Below are 19,678 nucleotides of genomic sequence, written 5' to 3' on the forward strand. Positions count from 1 at the left end.
TAGGTGGACAATACAATTCACACACAATGATACATAATCATGGAAGACAGGACACTTATTCTGAAGTTATATCACGAACTGGTAACTGACAAGCATTTGCCAAATGTCGTGCATAAAAGTAATGCAGGTGATGTAACACAAGAAGAGGTGCATGCTAACAGCCAACGAGAAGAAAGTATACAAAAAAATTATTAAAGAGACAGACCACAGCGGGAATCTGTAGAAATGCCAGGTACCTCTCTGCTTGAGGTGACAAGCAAACATGCATACCGCAAAACATACAACATCGTTATGCACAGTGTACATACTGTTGAGGAAAAAGTTTAAAATATATTGTATGTAGTATATTCAAAATTAGTGAATCTCAGTAAAGTACGTGACAGAAAAGGAATTATACCAATTTATAGAGTTACGAAAACCTGAGGGACGCAATCCTAATAAAATATCAAAAAGCGATGAGGGAACTACTGGAGAAGGAAATAAATGTTAGAACAGAACACAAACAAACTACGACAGTATTTAAAAGACTGGTCGAGAATTGTGTTAGTAAGGATAACAAGAAGAGAGCAGAACGTGTATCGAGAAAGACTTTTGTTATGCATGGTTCCAATAAGCACATCGATGTACAGGTAGAAGAAAGTTAAGACCTTCCTCGCTGACGGCTGTGCGAAGGCGTAAAACAACTTACATAAAAGATCACAAGTTATGAAAGACTAAGTGCCTACGAATGATAGCCTCAGAAACGGAGAGGCTTCGAACGTGCCAATGTCGTCGGCATCTAGAGAAAGTGGCTGGAGACCAGTAAAACCACGAGCAGACAGTGATGTGTTGAGCGCCCACATCCCATCTCAGAACACTGAGGTCAGAGTTTTGTACAGCAGGGCAGGTGGTGGTCTGGCGGCACAGTAGAATTCTGGTGCCAGCACAAGTGGTTCACAGCAAAAACCTGGCACACGTTGTTGAATGTGAATATGCATACTGCATGATCTGATACAAGTTTGCATGTGGACAGATTAAATCATCATTGTTGGATCTTGCCCACTCGTCTTGTATAGGGTGCCTAATGGATGCTGCATTCTCAGAATTCTACACAATAACTTAAGCTTAAAACGTTAGTAGCTTTATTTCTATAAAGCAGATTGACAATACTTAACTTTAATGTAAAAAGGTGTCACAAGCGATGGGCGACATGCAATATAAAGTAGTCTAGTGCAATATGCAATGTTCAAGCAAGTCTGTCTCTCAGTTTGTGGATCACAACTACCAGTTCTCGTAGCACTCTCTGCTAGTCCATGCTAATGCTGTCCACTAATGTCTGGCCGCAGCTGGCAGGAGCGGCGCCTATATTCATTTCCCGCAGGTGTCAATCCAGTCATGGTGCGGTCCTAATCAGTGCACCATTGGCCCATGTCGTTTCACTGCCTTCTCTGGTCTTGCGTTCTTCGTCTTGGTTAAAGGAGTCTTGTATTGAGTGCGACCATGGTGGCGGATGAATGAGTGTAGGCGCAACGATGGGCCGAAAGCTGTGGCTGCAGAGGACATCAAGCTTCCAGCCGTACCCCGCCATCCGGCCTGTGCTCTGGCAAAAATGGCCCCCTGGATACCACCAGAAGGGTATGCGTCCACCTCCTGGTGTAGAACATGTAGAAGGCGGCGACTGTTGTGTTGTGGGCGGATCCAGCTCTATAGGTAGGACGAGAGGGGACGGAGGAGGCGAAGGCTCCACCTCAATGGGGTCGTCCTGCAGTGTCTTGATGTGCTGTGGCCACTTTGCTCTCTGGACCCGTGAATCAGGGGGAAGAGACACTCAAAAATCGTTGTGTACAGGACAGTGGCGAAGTTGATTTTGATGGCGGCACTGCAAAGCATCTGGAACTTAAAAAAGATACATGCAAGCGCCAAGTCGATGGACCATCCCATCCTTGTCGCCCACTGTTTGGTCTTGCCCACTCGCCTCGTATAGGTTGCTGCCTTCTCGGAATTCTATATAACAATTCAAGTTAATAACTTTAATAGTTTCACTTCGTTAAAGCAGATTGACAATGCACAATTTTAATGTACAAAGGTGTCGCAAACGATGAGGGACACGCAATATAAATCAGAGTCTTGTGTAACATGCAGTGTTCAGGCAAGTCTGTCACAAAGTTTGTGGATCACAACTATCAGTTCTCGTAGCACTCTCTGCTATGCCATGCTAATTCTGTCCACAAATGTCCAGGCGAGGCTGTCAGGAGCGGCGCTTATATACACTTCTTGCAGGTATGGTGCGGCCCTAATCAGTGCACCATTGGCCCATGTCGTTTCACTGCCTTCTCTGGTCTTGAGTTCTTTTTCTTCGTTCTGGCGCTCGTGGTTATGCCAGAACCGTCACTACCACTGTAGTGGCAGCAGGCTCATCGAGACTGGACAGTGGATCACTGGAAACGTATGTTCTAGTAGGATGAATCATGTTCTTTTGGTTACATTATGCTGATGGCCATGTCCAGACATGCCATCGTCCAGGTGGACAGTTACCCAAAAGATGCACAGGTCCATATATGCTGCACAGTGAGAGCCGGAGTATGTGGTGGGTGCTATCACCTGGGCTTACATGACATCTGTCACCGATGCCACCATGACAGCTGAGGATTACCTGTACACTAATGCGGATAACCTGTACATTTTCATACTTTATGTCTTCCTCAACGACTATGACCCTGTCACGAAGACAGGATTGTGGTACAGTGACTGGAGGAGAATGATACTGAACTCCTCTTGTCTCGTCCACATAATTTGCAGCGTGTGAACCTGATGGAACACATTTAGCTAGCTCTCAGACGTCACCTCCACGAATACAAAGCAGTAGTCCATAATTTTCGAGAGCACAGTGTTGTGTAAATGTAGAGATAACACACACATAAATTTAATCAGAATTATGCACAGAAAGGCTAAATAAGGGTGACAGTTACACTGAATCTGATTCTTTGGCATTACACATTGCACACTACAAGCAAAGCAAAGTAGGTGCCAACAGAACAGTTAGTGGCCGAGGACGGAACGCAACAGCAGGCATAGTAAGGAATTACACAACATGTCCCCACTGTCCTCTTTCATCCCCCTCACCATAGAGGATTTCTCTGCATCTACTATCCAGCATGGTAGCCATCCATCTTGGGCAGCTGTCAGGTACCCTCTTGGTCCTAGCCCCCTAACAACACAGGGATCGCACTGCTGATGTCTGAGCTGCAAACTCCCCACATTTGCCAAGCACTACATGCCCATCTTCTTGGGGAATCAGGACTCCTGGTCACAGCCATCATGCCAGGTGGCCTTTGCTGTGGCTGGGCGGCGCCTGTGGAGAGACCCTCTGATCAGAGTGCGTGGCATCAGGGCGCACGACCTACAATAAAGTGCACCAAGTCATCTCTTGTTGGTGACTGGCGCCAGCAATCTCTAAGAAGGGCAGGGTAAACTACAATGTTGACAGATATGATCCTGAATTGTTCTCCTCCGTAGTTACACCATGAGAGGAAGAAAGGAGTATGGAAAAGAGAGAACATCGTTCGCCAAGTTATTTAGTCTGCAGCAGAATAGATGGGCACTGCTTTCTGGCTATAAAGCCTCTATTTTCTTTATCAAGAACCTGGAGGACGAGTTTGACGAAGTGGCTGTATTATCGAAAATGAGAAATGCGGCAGTCCTAAATTAGACAGTATCCTGAGCCCAGCCCTGGGCGTTGCTCGCCTGTGACCTGCTCAGTCATATTCCTCTTCCTGTCATCCCCCATCAACATGGTCCCCCACAACATGGTCGAGGGGATTATTTTCCACCAGGACCTTCTCTTGCAATCTGACGACAAGCACCACACCAATTTAGAACAGTGGGGTGTTCATGTCATTCGGCATATCTATACGGGACTGAAAAACAATATGGTTGCTACTGGTGCCTACATCTTGCCCTTTGAAGTTGGTTCATTTCCCAAAAAATCAAGGTGATGGTATATCGATGTGATGTAAAACCATACGTCCTACCCCCTATATGGTGCTTGAACTGCTGGTAATTTGGGAATATGTTTTCCCACAGCAATTCCAGCACCACATGTTGAGACTTGCAAACCGTTACAACATTCTCCTTTCAAGGCAACAATTTCTACCCATAATGAAATGGCAAACTTTTGCATGGTAAGAAAACACACTCATAACCAACTAACTGTATAAAACACGTAAGCACGTTGAGTAAAAGCCTTAAAAGGTACTGAATAGAAAAAACACACAACAGTTCTTGCTGGCTATAAACAATATAAAATAATCCACTACGGCATACATTAACAACCTTGCTTGATTATAGCCATATATACATAAACACAAATTTACGTAAGTTAGAGCTTCCAGATGAACAGGAATTCCTTATGCAATTGACTCGTTCTTACTACGAGGAAAAAGGAATTTCTTCTTCTTTCTTGGAGTACCTTTTACATGTGAGTCTAGTAATACCAGTTATGGTAGGCGAGAGAATGGATCACTCTTAGTGCCTTGCATTTTAAACAGTACAACCATTGGTGCCTTAGACTTTCACAGACATAGCAGAGGCTAACAGTCGAATAAACCCGTAGGTGGCCGGCCGCGGTGGCCGAGCGGTTCTAGCCGCTTCAGTCCAGAACCGCGCGACTGCTACAGTCGCAGGTTTGAATCCTGCCTCGAGCATGGATGTGTGATGTCCTTAGGTTAGTTAGGTTTAAGTAGTTATATGTTCTAGGGGCCTGATGACCTGATGTTAAGTCTCATAGTGCTCAGAGCCATTTGAACCAAACCCGTAGGTAAGCTGGGAGAGGAAAGAAGCAATCCGAACCACAGATTTACTCTGACTCGCCCCCCTTTGGTCCTCAAAAGGGGACAAACGGACCACCCTTTCTAATATTACCACCTTCCCGCAGGTGGGCAGACGAGAATGAATGGCGGGAAACCCCCAAAATATACGGTTGATATAATTAACATGAATAAGTACATTGAATTCAATTAAACTTCAGAAAATCTGTAACAATCAATACTCAACTTCTGGTGCGTTACGACTCCCAGGCTGAACCAACGCAACACCTCTGCCGAGCCGCCCGCTGCCAGGCATTTCAACGGACGCAGGAAGGCGCGCCGATTTTCAGAACCTCCTCGCCGGTCGACAGCATACGGCCGAACTGCAAATTAGGCCCCTCGCAGACCCACGCTCAGGAAGACTCCTTTCGCGACGAGCAGTTAATGCCGCATACCATGGAGCCGCTGTTCGCGTCGCTTACGCTGATGCCGCGGTCTGCGCGCTGTACCTCTGGCACCAGCAGAGAAGTCGCTTCTTCATGCCGCAACTGCAAACTCTCCACAAGAGCCCACACAGCCAAATCATAAACCCACGCGAACAGCCCACTTTTCCCCTTTCCCTCTAGAGGGAGACACCGAAGCCTTCAATTGCGACAACAGCACCACCGTCAGAGAAAGGAGGCCGACTGCTTCACGCTACGTGCTGTGGCGCGCTTTTCAAAGCTAACTTTACTATGGCTCACCAGTGGTCCCAACACCACCAGTCCCTAGCAGTTCCAGGTCTGAGGACGAGGTGGAGATCGTAGAATCCCTCAAGGTCCTAGATCTTGCTGACGCTTCAGACGCAACAGTCCTGGATACCAGCACTCGTGGTGACACTGAGGCATAAACTTTCTCCTTGATCCCTTCATGCATTCCCAAATGACTGACTACCTATTGCTCCAGTGGAACTGCGGCGGTTTTTTCTCCCACCTCGCTGAATTATGACAACTTTTGAGCATTACATTTGCGTTTTGCATTGCTTTTCAGGAAACGTGGTTTCCTGTGATGTCGACCCCAGCCCTTTCTGCCTGACATGGGTACTACAAAAAATGTACTGACTGTGACAGACTGCAAGGTGGAGTCTGCATCTATCTATGTCTGTAGCGAACCTATGCTCTTTGAAACACTTTTGGGAGCTGTGAGGACAATGCAGGAAATTACCATCAGCAGTATATACGTCCCTCCAGACGATGAAGTTTTGCACCATGTATTAGCTGCCCTAATTTCTCAAGTCCCACCCCCACCCCCACTTTTCCTACTTCTGGGTGATTTTAATGCCCCTAACTTTGTTTGGGGTGGAACCAAGATTGCTGCTGTGGTAAGGTTTTCAATGATCTACTAACTCACCTCAGTTTTTGCCTCCTCATTACAGGTGCCCCCATTCACTTTAGTGTGGCATATGACACATACTGAGCCGTTGATCCCTTGGTTTGCAGTCCTGGTCTGCTCCTTTATATCCACTGGAGATCTCACGACGAATTGTGTGGTAGTGACCACTTTCCACTCTTTCTGTCCCTACCCCAGCATCGCCTGGACACTTGCCCATATGGGCTCTTACCAAGGCTGAATGGGATGCTTTCAAGTGCACTACAACTGTAGAATCTCCTTTTTATAGGACCACCATTACTACCATTGTTGCCCAAGCTGAATCTTGAATCTCTAGTTCCTCAGGTTGCCCCAGTGGAAATCAGTGCCTTGGTGGTCACTCAAAATCGCTGTGGCCATTAGAGACTGTAGGTGGGCCCTTCAACATCATAAGCACCATGGATTTCTAGAGCACGTCATTGCCTTCAAACAGCATCGTGTCCAGGTATGTCAGCTCATTGCATGATGGTAGTATTGGGGACGATACAACTCCACCATTGGCACAAGAACCTCTCCTTCCCAGGTCTGGACCAAGTTCAGATGCCTTTACGGATATGAGACTCATGCAGGTATACATGGAATTTCGAGATGGAGCTGTATATGCCGATCCACACATAATTGGAGAATGTCTCGTGGATCATTATCTTCGCACCTCAGCATCTGAGAATTAAACAGTGATGAAACGACAATTCCTATCTCTCGCTCCACACCAATCCGAGACATATGGTGCTCCCTTCAGTGAGTGGGAATTGCTCAGTGCCCTTGCCAATTCTCCTGACTCAACCCCTGGGGCAGACCACATCAATTCCCAAAAGCTTAAACGTCTGTCAGTGGATTATCAGTGCCACATCCTTGTCATCATCAACTGAATCTTGAGCGATGGCGACTCCCCATCGCAGTACCAGGAGAGTATGATCATCCCAGTGCTAAAGCCTGGTAAGAACTTGCTAGATTTGGACTATTATCGTCCTATCAGCCTCACCAACGTTCTGGGCAAGCTGCTTGAATGTATGGTGAGCTGGCCGTTGTGTTGGCTCCTCAAGTCTCAGGGCGGTTTTTGGCGAGTTCGCTCTACCACTGACAACTTACTCTACCCGGAGACTGCGATCTGAATGGTCTTTTCCCGGCGTCAGCACCTCATTTCCACCTTTTTTGGTCTGACGAAAGCCTACAATATCACTTGGCGACACCACATCTTCTTTACTCTGCATGAGTGGTGTCTTTGGGGCCCGCTCCCGATTTTTATACGGAACTTTTTGTCGCTACGCATTTCAGAGCTCGAGCTGGTGCCTCACACTGTTCGCCTCACATCCAAGGGAATGGGGTCTCTCACGGCTCTGTCCTGAGCGTTCCAATCTTTTTAATCATCGTTAATGGTCCTCAATATCTCCTTACCTATATTCTGATGATTTTTGTATTTCCCTTTGCTCCTCTTCTGTTGGTGTGGCTGAACGTCGACTGCTGGAAGTTATACAAAAGGTGCAGCAGTGGGTCCTCACTCACAGGTTTCAGTGTTCAGCTGCCAAGACTTGTCATGCCCTTCTGTTTTTGTTGTACTGCCATCTCCATCTGTAACTTTACCTTGATGACCAACTACTTAATGTAGTGGAGACATTCTGCTTTTTGGGACTGGTCTTTGATACTTGCTTAACTTGGCTTCCCCATCTTCGTCAGCTTAAGGAAATGTGCTGGCAGCATGTTAATGTTATTCAGTGCCTGCACCACAACGAATGGGGTGCTAATCGCCCTACACTGCTGCAGCTGTGCAAAGCACTTTGCAGCCCCTTCTTTCCTATAGATGCCTGGTGTGTGGTTCTGCTTTGCCATCAGCATTCCAGCTGCTGGACTCTATACACCACTGTGCGACAGGAGCTTCCCAAACCAGCGTCCTTGTAAAGGCTGGTGTTTCTCCATTGCGAATTAGGTGACAGCAGTTGCTTGCAAATTATACTTCCCATATTCATTATTCGCCTTACCATTCAAATTATGATCTCCTTTCCCTAATATGGCTAACCATCCCTGACAAGCCGGCCACGGTGGTCTAGCGGTTCTGGCGCTGTAGTCCGGAACCGCGGGACTGCTACGGTCGCAGGTTCGAATCCTGCCTCGGGCATGGGTGTGTGTGATGTCCTTAGGTTAGTTAGGTTTAAGTAGTTCTACGTTCTAAGGGACTTATGACCTAAGATGTTGAGTCCCATAGTGCTCAGAGCCATTTGAACCATCCCTGACAACAGCAGCGCACATTGTGGATGCCAATTGCAATTTGTGTTTGCTTCTTACTGATCTCGACACTTTCCTTCTATCACTTTTCTATGTACAAAATTGTTAAGGCTTTCGTGGCCACTTGTTGACAAACTGCCTATTGGCTTCTGTCTCGGGTTCTTCGGCCGACGTTCATCTAATGATTTTTCTGGAGTTTCGCCAGCACGAGTGGCTGGCATTGTCAAAGCTTCACCCTCCATTGCCGGTGGTGAACTGGAGGCGAGCTCGCGGCCGCAGACTATATGTAAACACGGCGTAAAGACGATTTTCAAACCGACAAGGAAGATCAAAGAGTGTCTTAGATCGGCGAAGGAGAAAAGAGACCCACTTGCAATGTCGGGAATATACCGTATTCCATGCACATGCGGAAAAGTTTATGTCGGAATGACTGGACGATCAATTAACACCAGGATCAAAGAGCATAAGCGACATTGCAGGTTGGGGCAGGTGGAGAAATCGGCTGTGGCAGAGCATGCACTGAATGAGACCGACCACGCAATAAAATTCTCCGACACGCAAGTTCTGGCTGTAGAGAAGCACTATCACACGCACTTGTTCAGAGTAGCTGTAGAAATACAAAAACACGCTAATAGTTTCAACAAGAAAGAGGAAAGCCTTAAGGTAAACGGATCCTGGCTGCCCATACTGCAGCGAACGACCGTCGCAGGTAGCAAGAGGAGAACCGCACCGGAAATGACCGCGGAGAAGCCCTCGGACGTTGGCGCGCCAGGTACATATAGTCTGCGGCCAGAGCTCGGCCCCAGTTCACCACCGGCAATGGAGGGTGAAGCTTTGACAATGCCAGCCACTCGTGCTGGCGAAACGTCAGAAAAATCATTAGATGAACGTCGGCCGAAGAACCCGAGACAGAAGCCAATAGGCAGTTTGTCAACAAGTGACCACCAAAGCCTTAACAATTTTGTATTATGCATCTACGGGGAGGAGATTTGCAGATTGTACCGACGCCTTGAGTACGACGGAAGAAGAAAGCGCGACTGATGTCCTCTCTCGCCTTTCTGTCACGGTGCCGAGATGAATGTGCTACACCGAAGTTCTTGAGATGCAAGCGCCTATTCACCACCGCCCAAGCACATCGTATCTACGACAGAATGGAACGAGCTTTTCTTCGTGAGCGAATACATACAACACGGAGAGACTTGGCAAGAACGGATCGGGAACTTCTGAGCATTTTCTATCAACTAAGTAGCAGAATGCATCGAGACGACTGGGACAAGATCGACAGCATCACTCACAGGAGCATGCAGAACGAACTCGAGCGCTGCACTGAGCGGCAAAAGAAAAAGTTTGAAAGATGCCGGAAGAAGACCGACAAGGCGATTCCTGACATGTCACACACAGTGGTCAACCTCACTGAACGACAATTGACCGAAGAGGAAGTGTCTGTTCTTCAAAAAGGAGGGAATTTCGCTATCATCCCGAGAACTATACCTATGGAGGACATCATTGCCTACACCGAAGCAGCCATTCGGACCCTTCCTTGTGAAAGGGCAGAGGAAATACGCACTGTAACAGCCAGGATACTGCGCCGAGCAAAACCACCAGCTTGCAACATGAAGAAAGAAGAGGTACAAGCCATTAAGAATCTCAACGCCGACAAGAGTGTATTGGTACTGCTTGCCGATAAGGGGAATGCGACCGTCGTAATGAAGACCGAAAATTATGAGCAAAAGATCCGAGACCTATTAGATCCGACGACGTACCGAAAACTAAGCGCAGATCCAACGCAGCGTATCACTCGGAATACGAATCGATTAATCAAGGCGTCTTCTCTGCCGGCGGACATACAGAGAAACCTGCGCAACACAGAAGCCCTACCGCCTCGGCTGTATGGATTACCCAAGATCCATAAGAACAACGTTCCACTGAGACCGATCGTTAGCGCTCCTGGCTCACCAACGTATAAACTGGCGAAACACTTGGCCTCTCTGCTCCAGCCACACGTGGGGAAGACCGACACATACATTAAGGACTCAGGACATTTCATTGAGAAGCTGAAGGAACTGAAACTTGCACCAAACGACATAATGGTCAGCTTCGATGTTGTTTCGTTATTTACGAAAGTACTACTCAGTGACGCTCTGGAGCACATCGGTTCCATGTTCCCGCAAGACATCAAAAAGCTCTTCCATGCATGTCTCACCACGAGCGATTTCACGTGGAATGGCGATTTCTACGAACAGCTGGAAGGTGTCGCCATGGGTAGTCCTCTCAGTCCAGTGGTGGCCAACTTCTTCATGGAACAATTCGAAGCACAGGCACTGGACTCGGCGACTTGCAAACCTAAGGTGTGGTACAGGTACGTCGATGATACTTTCGTGGTGTGGAAACCACTCGGTGAATTCCTAACACACTTGAACAGCCTCCGTGCCAACATAACATTTACCATGGAAGTAGAAAAGGACAAGAAACTGCCATTTCTAGATGTGCTGGTCACAAGGGACGGCGAAAACCTGGGACACAGCGTGTATCGGAAACCGACACACACGGACCGATACCTGCTCAATCTGTCAAACCACCACCCCAGCCAGAGAAGAGGCATGATTAGTACGCTCGTAACGAGAACAGGACGAATATGTGAACCTCAACACCTCAAACGAGAAATGCAACACCTGGAAACTGCTCTGCGGAGCAATGGGTACTCCACAAATTACATTAGCAGTGTAACAGAGCCAAACACTCGGCGAAGTAAGGAACCAGAAAAAGAAATGTCGGGCACGGCCTTTCTGCCATACATTCCCAGAGTGACGGACAGAATCGGCCGTATATTGCGCAAACACGGCGTAAAGACGATTTTCAAACCGACAAGGAAGATCAAAGAGTGTCTTAGATCGGCGAAGGAGAAAAGAGACCCACTTGCAATGTCGGGAATATACCGTATACCATGCACATGCGGAAAAGTTTATGTCGGAATGACTGGACGATCAATTAACACCAGGATCAAAGAGCATAAGCGACATTGCAGGTTGGGGCAGGTGGAGAAATCGACCATGGCAGAGCATGCACTGAATGAGACCGACCACGTAATAAAATTCGCCGGCACGCAAGTTCTGGCTGTAGAGAAGCACTATCACACGCGCTTGTTTAGAGAAGCTGTAGAAATACAAAAACACGCTGATAGTTTCAACAAGAAAGAGGAAAGCCTTAAGGTAAACGGATCCTGGCTGCCCGTACTGCAGCGAACGACCGTCGCAGGTAGCAAGAGGAGAACCGCACCGGAAATGACGGCGGAGAAGCCCTGGGACGTTGGCGCGCCATGTACATATAGTCTGCGGCCGCGAGCTCGGCTCCAGTTCACCACCGGCAATGGAGGGTGAAGCTTTGACAATGCCAGCCACTCGTGCTGGCGGAACGTCAGAAAAATCACTTTTCTATGTGTTCACTTTGTGGTCCATACCACAGCCACTGGTTCGTCTGGACCTATCGCAAAGCCCAAAAGGCTCAGTTCTACCTGTGGCCTCCACTGGCAGTTTTTCTCTATTGTTGGTGAGTTTCAGGACTCAGAAACAGTCTACACAGATGGCTCAATGGCTCTTGTTGGCTTCACTTACGCTCACGTTGGAGATGCTGAACAGAGCTCCTAGCTGGATTGCGTCAGTGTTTTCACTGCACAGTTGGTAGCTATCTCGCGCACTCTTCAGCATATCCATTCCTGCACAGGTGAGTCCTTCGTCATCTCTAGTGACTCTTTAAGTAGCGTACAAGCTCTCTATCAGTGGTTCCCTCACCACCCTTTGCTGTTAACTATCCAGCAGTCTATTTGTGCCCTCGGCGACAGCGGACATTCGGTGACCTACATTAGGACCCCAGGACATGCTGGGATCCTGGGCAATGAACTTGCTGGCAGGCTGACCAAACATGCTACCAGTAAACCAACTCTGGAAATCTTCGCACTGGAGACTGATCTCCAGTTGGTCTTATGCTGTAAAGTTTTCAGGATCTGGGATGCTTAATGACACACGGTCAGTACACCAAATAAACTATGTGTTGTCAAGGAGAATACAAATCTGTGATAATTATCCATGCAAGCCACTCGCAGGGAGTCTGTTGTCCTTTGCTAACCCCACATCAGCCGCACCTGGCTGACACACACACACCTCCTCCGTCGCTAGGACGTACCTCAGTGTTGCTGTAGGTCCCACTTGACTGTCGTCCTCATCTTACTGGACTGCTCTAGTTTAGTTGCTCTGCAGTGGACTTTTAACCTACCCATCACACTGTTAACGGTGTTGGGAGTCAATGTCTTAACAGTTGACATCGTTTTACGTTTTATTTGTGAGGGGAATTTTTATCACACAATCTAATGGTGAGCATCTGGCTTTTTCTATCTTTATTTTAACTCTTCCTCACTCTTTCTTTGCTGTTTTTTAGCCTTGGTGTTCGTATTTTCCCTGTCCAAGTTCGTCTAGCCATGTCTTTAAGGCTGGAGGTTTTAGTGTGTTGCCGAGTGGCTCGCTCATCCTTTATTCCTGTTGTGATCACCCAGTCCTGGCCATCTGCTGCATTGTTCTGATACCATCCACTGTTTTTTCTTTTAGTTTACGTTTTCCACTTTTGTTAGCCTTTTTTGTTTTCTTCTTCAGTGTGGTTTCCAGTCAGTCTTTCGCCTTGTACTTTCCCGAAATCGTTTTGGTAATGTTTTTAACCTGAGAGCTGTTTGAATGTTGGGTAATGGACAGATGACAGCGTAATTTGATCCCTTTACTCACCACACCAACCAACCAATTAAAACTGCTTCTCATAAAGAATCGAGCTCAATGCAGTTTTCGTAGTACTATAGCTAGGAACATGTCAGATCTATTGCCAGAATGTACAGATATATTTTATATCAGACCTCAGCTTGTAAATCACATCCAGCGAGAATGATAGTTGGGTTTGACAATGCATATGACTGAGTGAAAAACAATTTTTAATATGACTGTGAGCAAAATGCGATTTAACGGATGAGTGACTAACATGATATACAGTGTTATAATTAACGAGGCATCCACAGTCATCGTTAGTCAGCATCTTATGACAACACTATACCCAGATTAGTATGGGATGGCTGCTGCCAGCAACATCACATGCTTCTGATTTTAAATCACATCTCGTAATATGACAAGGACTTCAGGTTTCCAAGATGAAGAAGATATGTAAGGAAAATGCTCATAAATCAGTTTGCAGTTCAACAGGAACTAAAATTTGCAGAAAACTGCACACGTTTGAACAGCGAGACCAGTAATTGACTACGAAACAGTTCCAGCTCATAAAACTAGCCTAAATATCATATCCATAAATGCTTGCGGATCTTATGTATTTTCCCACAATTTACAATATGGTTTGAGTTAGTTAGGAACATAACCGTATGTCAGTGCTTCAAAGGCTAGACGGCTGTGACACAAAAATTACTTATAAGATACAAGTGGTAACTTTCATGAAGACTTATACCATTGGTAAAAGCATTTAGCAGTAGTATTTCCACTGTTCACAACATTTCCAAACAGAACACAGGCAGTGGTGTATTCCTTCATGTGTAATGACAGCACCTTCAAGACCATCTTTAGTGTCACAATGCTACAGGACTTGCAGATGTTGGATCTCAAGCCACGGAACTGAACGTCACGAAAGACAAGAAATTACTGCTATGTCCAAATGCATTCTCATTCCATATGAAGCATCTAGCAGATACACTTCGATCAATGTAGATCTAATAAATCACAAGCTAGATTCTGTTTCCGAGTATTAGTTGGACACAGTTTTTTTTCAGGGAATAATCTAAATAATCCCTTGCTGACCACAAAACTCAGAACCAGCAGGTAGGAGGTAATTTGTGATAATGTTCCCATCACAGATAAATTATACAGTTTCCTATCCCTCCAAGTTTACTTTGCCTGCAATTCTGAATAGTAGACAAACGATGAATGGAGCTGCATGGTGGAAAAAACATGTTCACCAACAGAGCAACTTACAAACACACGGAATTCAAGTGCATTCCTAAACCGAAATATACTGATCACCAATGCACTAAATCACTATTTTAAAGAAAAGAAATCCTATTAACTGTCTCTCAAAGTGAAAGATTAAAAAATCTGTTAAAGTCCTTGTTCATGCTAAGCAGGAAATCTAACTTGCGGTTGTGATGTGAAACAAAATTTAAACTGTCACTAATGTTCATTACATTACTTTGCAAATTCAACTTTTCTGAGTGGTTTTCCAGGGTATCATTTCACTTCAGTGCATGTTCCTTGTTTTCAGTGTGATTGGCTTCTTCTTTCTTAGTGCATTAGATTAATTTCACTTCAATTATTGTTTATGGCACATACTGTCTCTCAAATGGTTCAAATGGCTCTGAGCACTATGGGACTTAACTTCTAAGGTCATCAGTTCCCTAGAACTTAGAACTACTTAGACCGATCTAACCTAAGGACATCACACATATCCATGCCCATGGCAGGATTCGAACCTGCGAACGTAGCGGTCGCGCGGTTCCAGTCTGTAGCGCCTAGAACCGCTCGGCCACCCTGGCCGGGGGCCTCTCAAAACATCTTATTATAAGTGAATTATATTTTTATAGTAGGTTTGTGTTCCTGCTACTTTCATGAGGTGAAACATTATTTTTCATCACTAGAGAGGAAAAATTGTGCGCCAAAATTATAAATGAAAAACACTGTTTTGAGAATCATTCAGCTAAAAGTCCGTTAAGTATAACAAATATTTTATAAAGTCATTCTTACATTTCAGAGTGAATCATAAGTTACCCCATTTCCTGTTAGTATTTTACGTACAGTAATCCATATGCAGAGAGCGAACTTTTAATTTATGGGAGCACAATCAGTCCCATGGTTTGAGATCCTACATCTGCATGTACTGTAGCATTGTGACACTAAAGGCAGTCTTGAAGATGCTGTCATTACATAGAAAGTGACACACCACTGGCTGTGTTCTGTTAGGAAATTTATGGGAGCACAGTCAGTCCCATGGTTTGAGATCCTACATCTGCATGTACTGTAGCACTGTGACACTAAAGGCAGTCTTGAAGATGCTGTCATTACATAGAAAGTGACACACCACTGGCTGTGTTCTGTTAGGAAATTTATGGGAGCACAGTCAGTCCCATGGTTTGAGATCCTACATCTGCATGTACTGTAGCACTGTGACACTAAAGGCAGTCTTGAAGATGCTGTCATTACATAGAAAGTGACACACCACTGGCTGTGTTCTGTTAGGAAATTTTTTGGGCAGTGGAAGGACTGCTGCTAAATACTGAAAGAATTGGGAGTGACTCATTATTACTAACAAAGTTTATATGTATGTAATATTTGTCAAAAATATGGGAGAAAATGCTAGGAAAGCTTATGGCGTGTAGTTTTCATTTTCATGCATTCAATTTTGGGCATGGTTTGCAGGTCTCCACCAAATCCATTGTACATCAGTGCTAGAAACACCACTCAATAAATTGCCTGCTACACCACACCCCATCAGAGATCACTCGTGTACAGAAGGTGGCTATCATCGGTTCACAGTTGAGGCACGCCCATGCTGGGTGGTACCAATACCAGCCCCAATAACCACACATATGAACGGCAAAGACTCATCGCTCTGTAGAAATTGTGTGTGGCTGCTTCAGCAACAGATTTAGAGTACAGAGTAGCGGATCATTTTTTAACAGCGATAAACTTTGTGGCCCAGAAGCCCACATACGACTGATCTAACAGAATATAGACTTGCAGCATCTTGTCCACCCAGAAAATCTGTTGGGTTGGAGGAGAGGGGATCATGCACTGGGTGTACTCATGAGCCAACGAGCTGTAATTAAAGTGGGGATTCCACAAAATATACAGTCGTAATGAGAAACCGTAGTAGATCAAGTGTCTTAAATTGTCACTGATTCTGGTCAGGTTATAAATGATTACCATTAAAGTACCAGTAATGATAGTTTAACGCCTGTTTGTGAAGCAGCTTCCATAGCTCCGTATTAAATTGCCCAAACAGCTCAGAGACTGGCTCTCATCTGTAGGAGTTTTTTGAATCTGGAGATGTGACTTTGACTCTGTCAGTGATCTGTGCATTTAAAAACTAAGTAGCACTACTTCAAACATTCAGTGTCACACCGTGGGTACACCTTCACCAGACTACACACACACACACGCACAAAACACACACGCACAAAACACACATACACTCAAACATATGTGCCAGGCAAACATAAATACACTGCCTTCACCGGGACCACACCAAGTGAAACACTGTGGGAGTCAAAAGGGCTTCAGAGCTGTTGGTTCCTGTACAGTCATTCAGGATTCACGTTTGTTTCTCTCTATATAGAAAAGAACCATTATTATCTCATGCAGTTATCATAACTATAAAATGAGTTTTGAGTATGTCAGCTGTATGATTTTCAATAGAATCAGCAACATTTGCAAATCTGTCTGCCCAAAATATTTCTAGAAAAAGGAATTATATATTTTATCGATCAGCGGATATTGGATTCATTAATTTAATACGTCATTTACCATTACTTCTTAATTGACTTTAGTTTCAGAAAATGTTACTAAATTCTTCTCCTGAACACATGTCGCACAGTGTGTTGTATCAGCATGTAGGTATTTTCGTTTAGAACCATCCTAGCGAGATTGTCGCATGTAAATTACATACTGCAGCACTTTCCACGAAACAAGATTTACTTTCCAACGTTGTCATATCGAGACAAGTACATTAAACTTTAATTTACTCTCATGATCTCGCTGTCGCCTTAAGGCGCATCACGGCCAGAGGAATATAAGACGAAAGTTTCTCTTTCTCTCTCTATCTCTCTCTCTCTCTCTCTCTCTCTCTCTCTCTCTCTCTCTCTCTTTGTCTCCCTCCCTCCCTCTCTCTCTCTCTCTCTCTCTCTCTCTCTCTCTTTCTCTATGTGTATGTTTCTGTGCGCGTGTGTGTGTGTGTGTGTGTGTGTGTGTGTGTGTGTGTGTGTGTGTGTGTGTGTTTGTTTGTTTGTTTGTTTGTGTTAGTTCTTGTGTGTATGTTCATCTGTCAATGAGTGTGATTGTGTGTAGGGGTAGAGGAGTCCAGTTTGGTATCATTGCTGTACCCTAAACGTCACTACTAAATGGTTTCCTGGTTAACAGTAGCTTTCTCTGTTTGACGAGTTTGTGTCAAGAAACTTGTTGATAATTGGGTTTACTTTTGCTCCTGTAATAACAGAAACTTATCTTTAAATAGCAGGAGACGTCATTAGCATTATTTGTCACATTTGCAAGTGTCAGAGAGGACTGCTGCACACAGAGATGTAGTAATGGCTGAACGAAGTGGAAGGAAACAACTTCTATAACGACAGAATTCTAAGGTCAAAAAACTAACGATCACGAATTAAAGTGACCAAATGTGATAACTTTGTATCTTGAGAGTTGGAGTGTAGGAATTTTTTGTGGAGAGTGCATGAAGAATTTGAGAGAATGACGTAACTGTGCATCTGTACGTTAATATAAAACAACTTTCTCAGTGTTCTGTATCACAGATGGGAGATTTATCAGTTGTCAGAGAGATGAGTTTTAGAATTGGTTACAGTTGTACCACTCCGATACGCTTCTTCATCGGAAGTGTGTGTCTGAAGGAAAGTATGAGAGTTTCTGTGTTTTGTGTAGGGCCCTCTCTGCAGCGGAGAAAGGCAGGAGGCTGATCAAGGCAGCTAACGATGGGACAGTGCAAGAGCTGCAAATGCTGCTGGCAGCTGGGGCTGATGTGGGTGCGACGGATGGGAACAAGAACACTGCGCTGCACTGGGCAGCCTGGGAGGGTCACGTGGAAGCGGCGAGCTGTCTGGTGGGGGCTGGCGCGGAGGTGGGGGCCGGGAACTGGGTCCAGAACACGCCGCTGCACTGGGCTGCATGGGGCGGCCGGCCGGCCGTGGTGCGGCTGCTGGCGGCGTTCTCTGCAGACCCCAATGCCAGGAACGTGGACGGGGACACGCCGCTGCACTTCGCGGCTGAGCATGGCCGCACGGAGGAGGCGACTGCACTACTCGATGCAGGGGCTGACAGCGGGGCCAGGAATCACAAGGGGAAAACCCCAGTGGACCGCGCCAGGCAGTTCAACCACCAACACTGGATAGACAGGATAACACGAGACTGGCACTACAATACACGCCTCTGAAGTAAATAGAACACTGCTCTAGTAAAATCACCACAGTAGCGACAATCTGAGATTCATATACACTAATGTGTGTAGCAAGAAGCGAGTTTCCTTCCATGAAAACTCAACAATAATTGAAACGTATATCATTAATAATAAACATGTTTTTAACTAAATTCATTATTGTAAAGTAATTGGTAAAAATATGCTATTACACATAACACCACAGCCAGTGTGGTAGTAAGGCGCTGTACTGTTGCGGTAAGTTGCTGGACTACAGTAACAATAAATCTTCAATTTAATCAACAACAATTTATTTATTCAGCCAACTGCACAGTTTGCAAACACTGCCAGTGAGTGTCCGTCAAGTATGACTTTAAGTAAACAGTTATGATGAAAGTCCAAAGACAGTCATCTGAACAGAAAAAGAGCACGTTGTATTGAGCAGGAACATCAGTCATCCCCAAGGAAACCATAGAGGCTTAGTTTGTGTCTCAGAATACTGTGATACAGTATCACATTAGCTGTGGAAAAAATAACAATGATTACTAAAACAAACCATTCCTCTTACAATACCATAAAGATATTACAGCACTTCTTAAAAACATCAAGAATTTTCTTACTTGCCAAGGACAAGCATTTACAAGAGAAACACACTCACTAATTATGTCCATGTCTTGCGGAGATGCAAATGTGTTCACAATGCAACAATTTCCAAAATTTATGATAAGGCATACACCCACAGAAATTTTCATTGAAGGAGTCCACATACATGAAAATAAATCATCTTTGGTAAAACAATTACTGACTGGTTCTTCCGTGTAGTATGCTGCACAAAGTGGAAACCGTAAGATAACGACAACTTAAAGAAATAAAAGGTAAAATATTATTAATCTGGCCTTAAGAGTCAATGTAACAATCTATCAAACAATGCTCAGAGCTGTATCTCATCTAGAGTAATTTAAGATTATGTTTACATGTTATTCTAAGCCAATTACATACATGAAAAACAGTTTTGCATCACCCCAGTTCCCAGAACTCCTGAAAATAGATGTTGACTTTGGCTACTGTATCACGGAAACAGTCCATTTTACTGT

General features: G+C 45.2%; 1 protein-coding gene across 2 annotated transcripts in view; it reads left to right on the forward strand.

Moving 5' to 3' along the window:
- Nucleotides 1–19,382, forward strand: part of LOC126443339 (ankyrin-2-like) — a 61,933-nt gene extending 42,551 nt beyond the window's left edge. For both annotated transcript variants that reach the window (XM_050090932.1, XM_050090933.1), the window contains exon 6: nt 18,095–19,382. In XM_050090932.1, the coding sequence (XP_049946889.1) occupies nt 18,095–18,602 (508 nt within the window). In that variant the 3' untranslated portion in view covers nt 18,603–19,382. The remainder of the gene's footprint in view (nt 1–18,094) is intronic.
- Nucleotides 19,383–19,678: the final 296 nt, after the last annotated feature.

The sequence above is a fragment of the Schistocerca serialis genome, unplaced genomic scaffold (genome assembly GCF_023864345.2).
Source record: "Schistocerca serialis cubense isolate TAMUIC-IGC-003099 unplaced genomic scaffold, iqSchSeri2.2 HiC_scaffold_1458, whole genome shotgun sequence".
In the NCBI taxonomy this organism is placed as follows: domain Eukaryota; kingdom Metazoa; phylum Arthropoda; class Insecta; order Orthoptera; family Acrididae; genus Schistocerca; species Schistocerca serialis.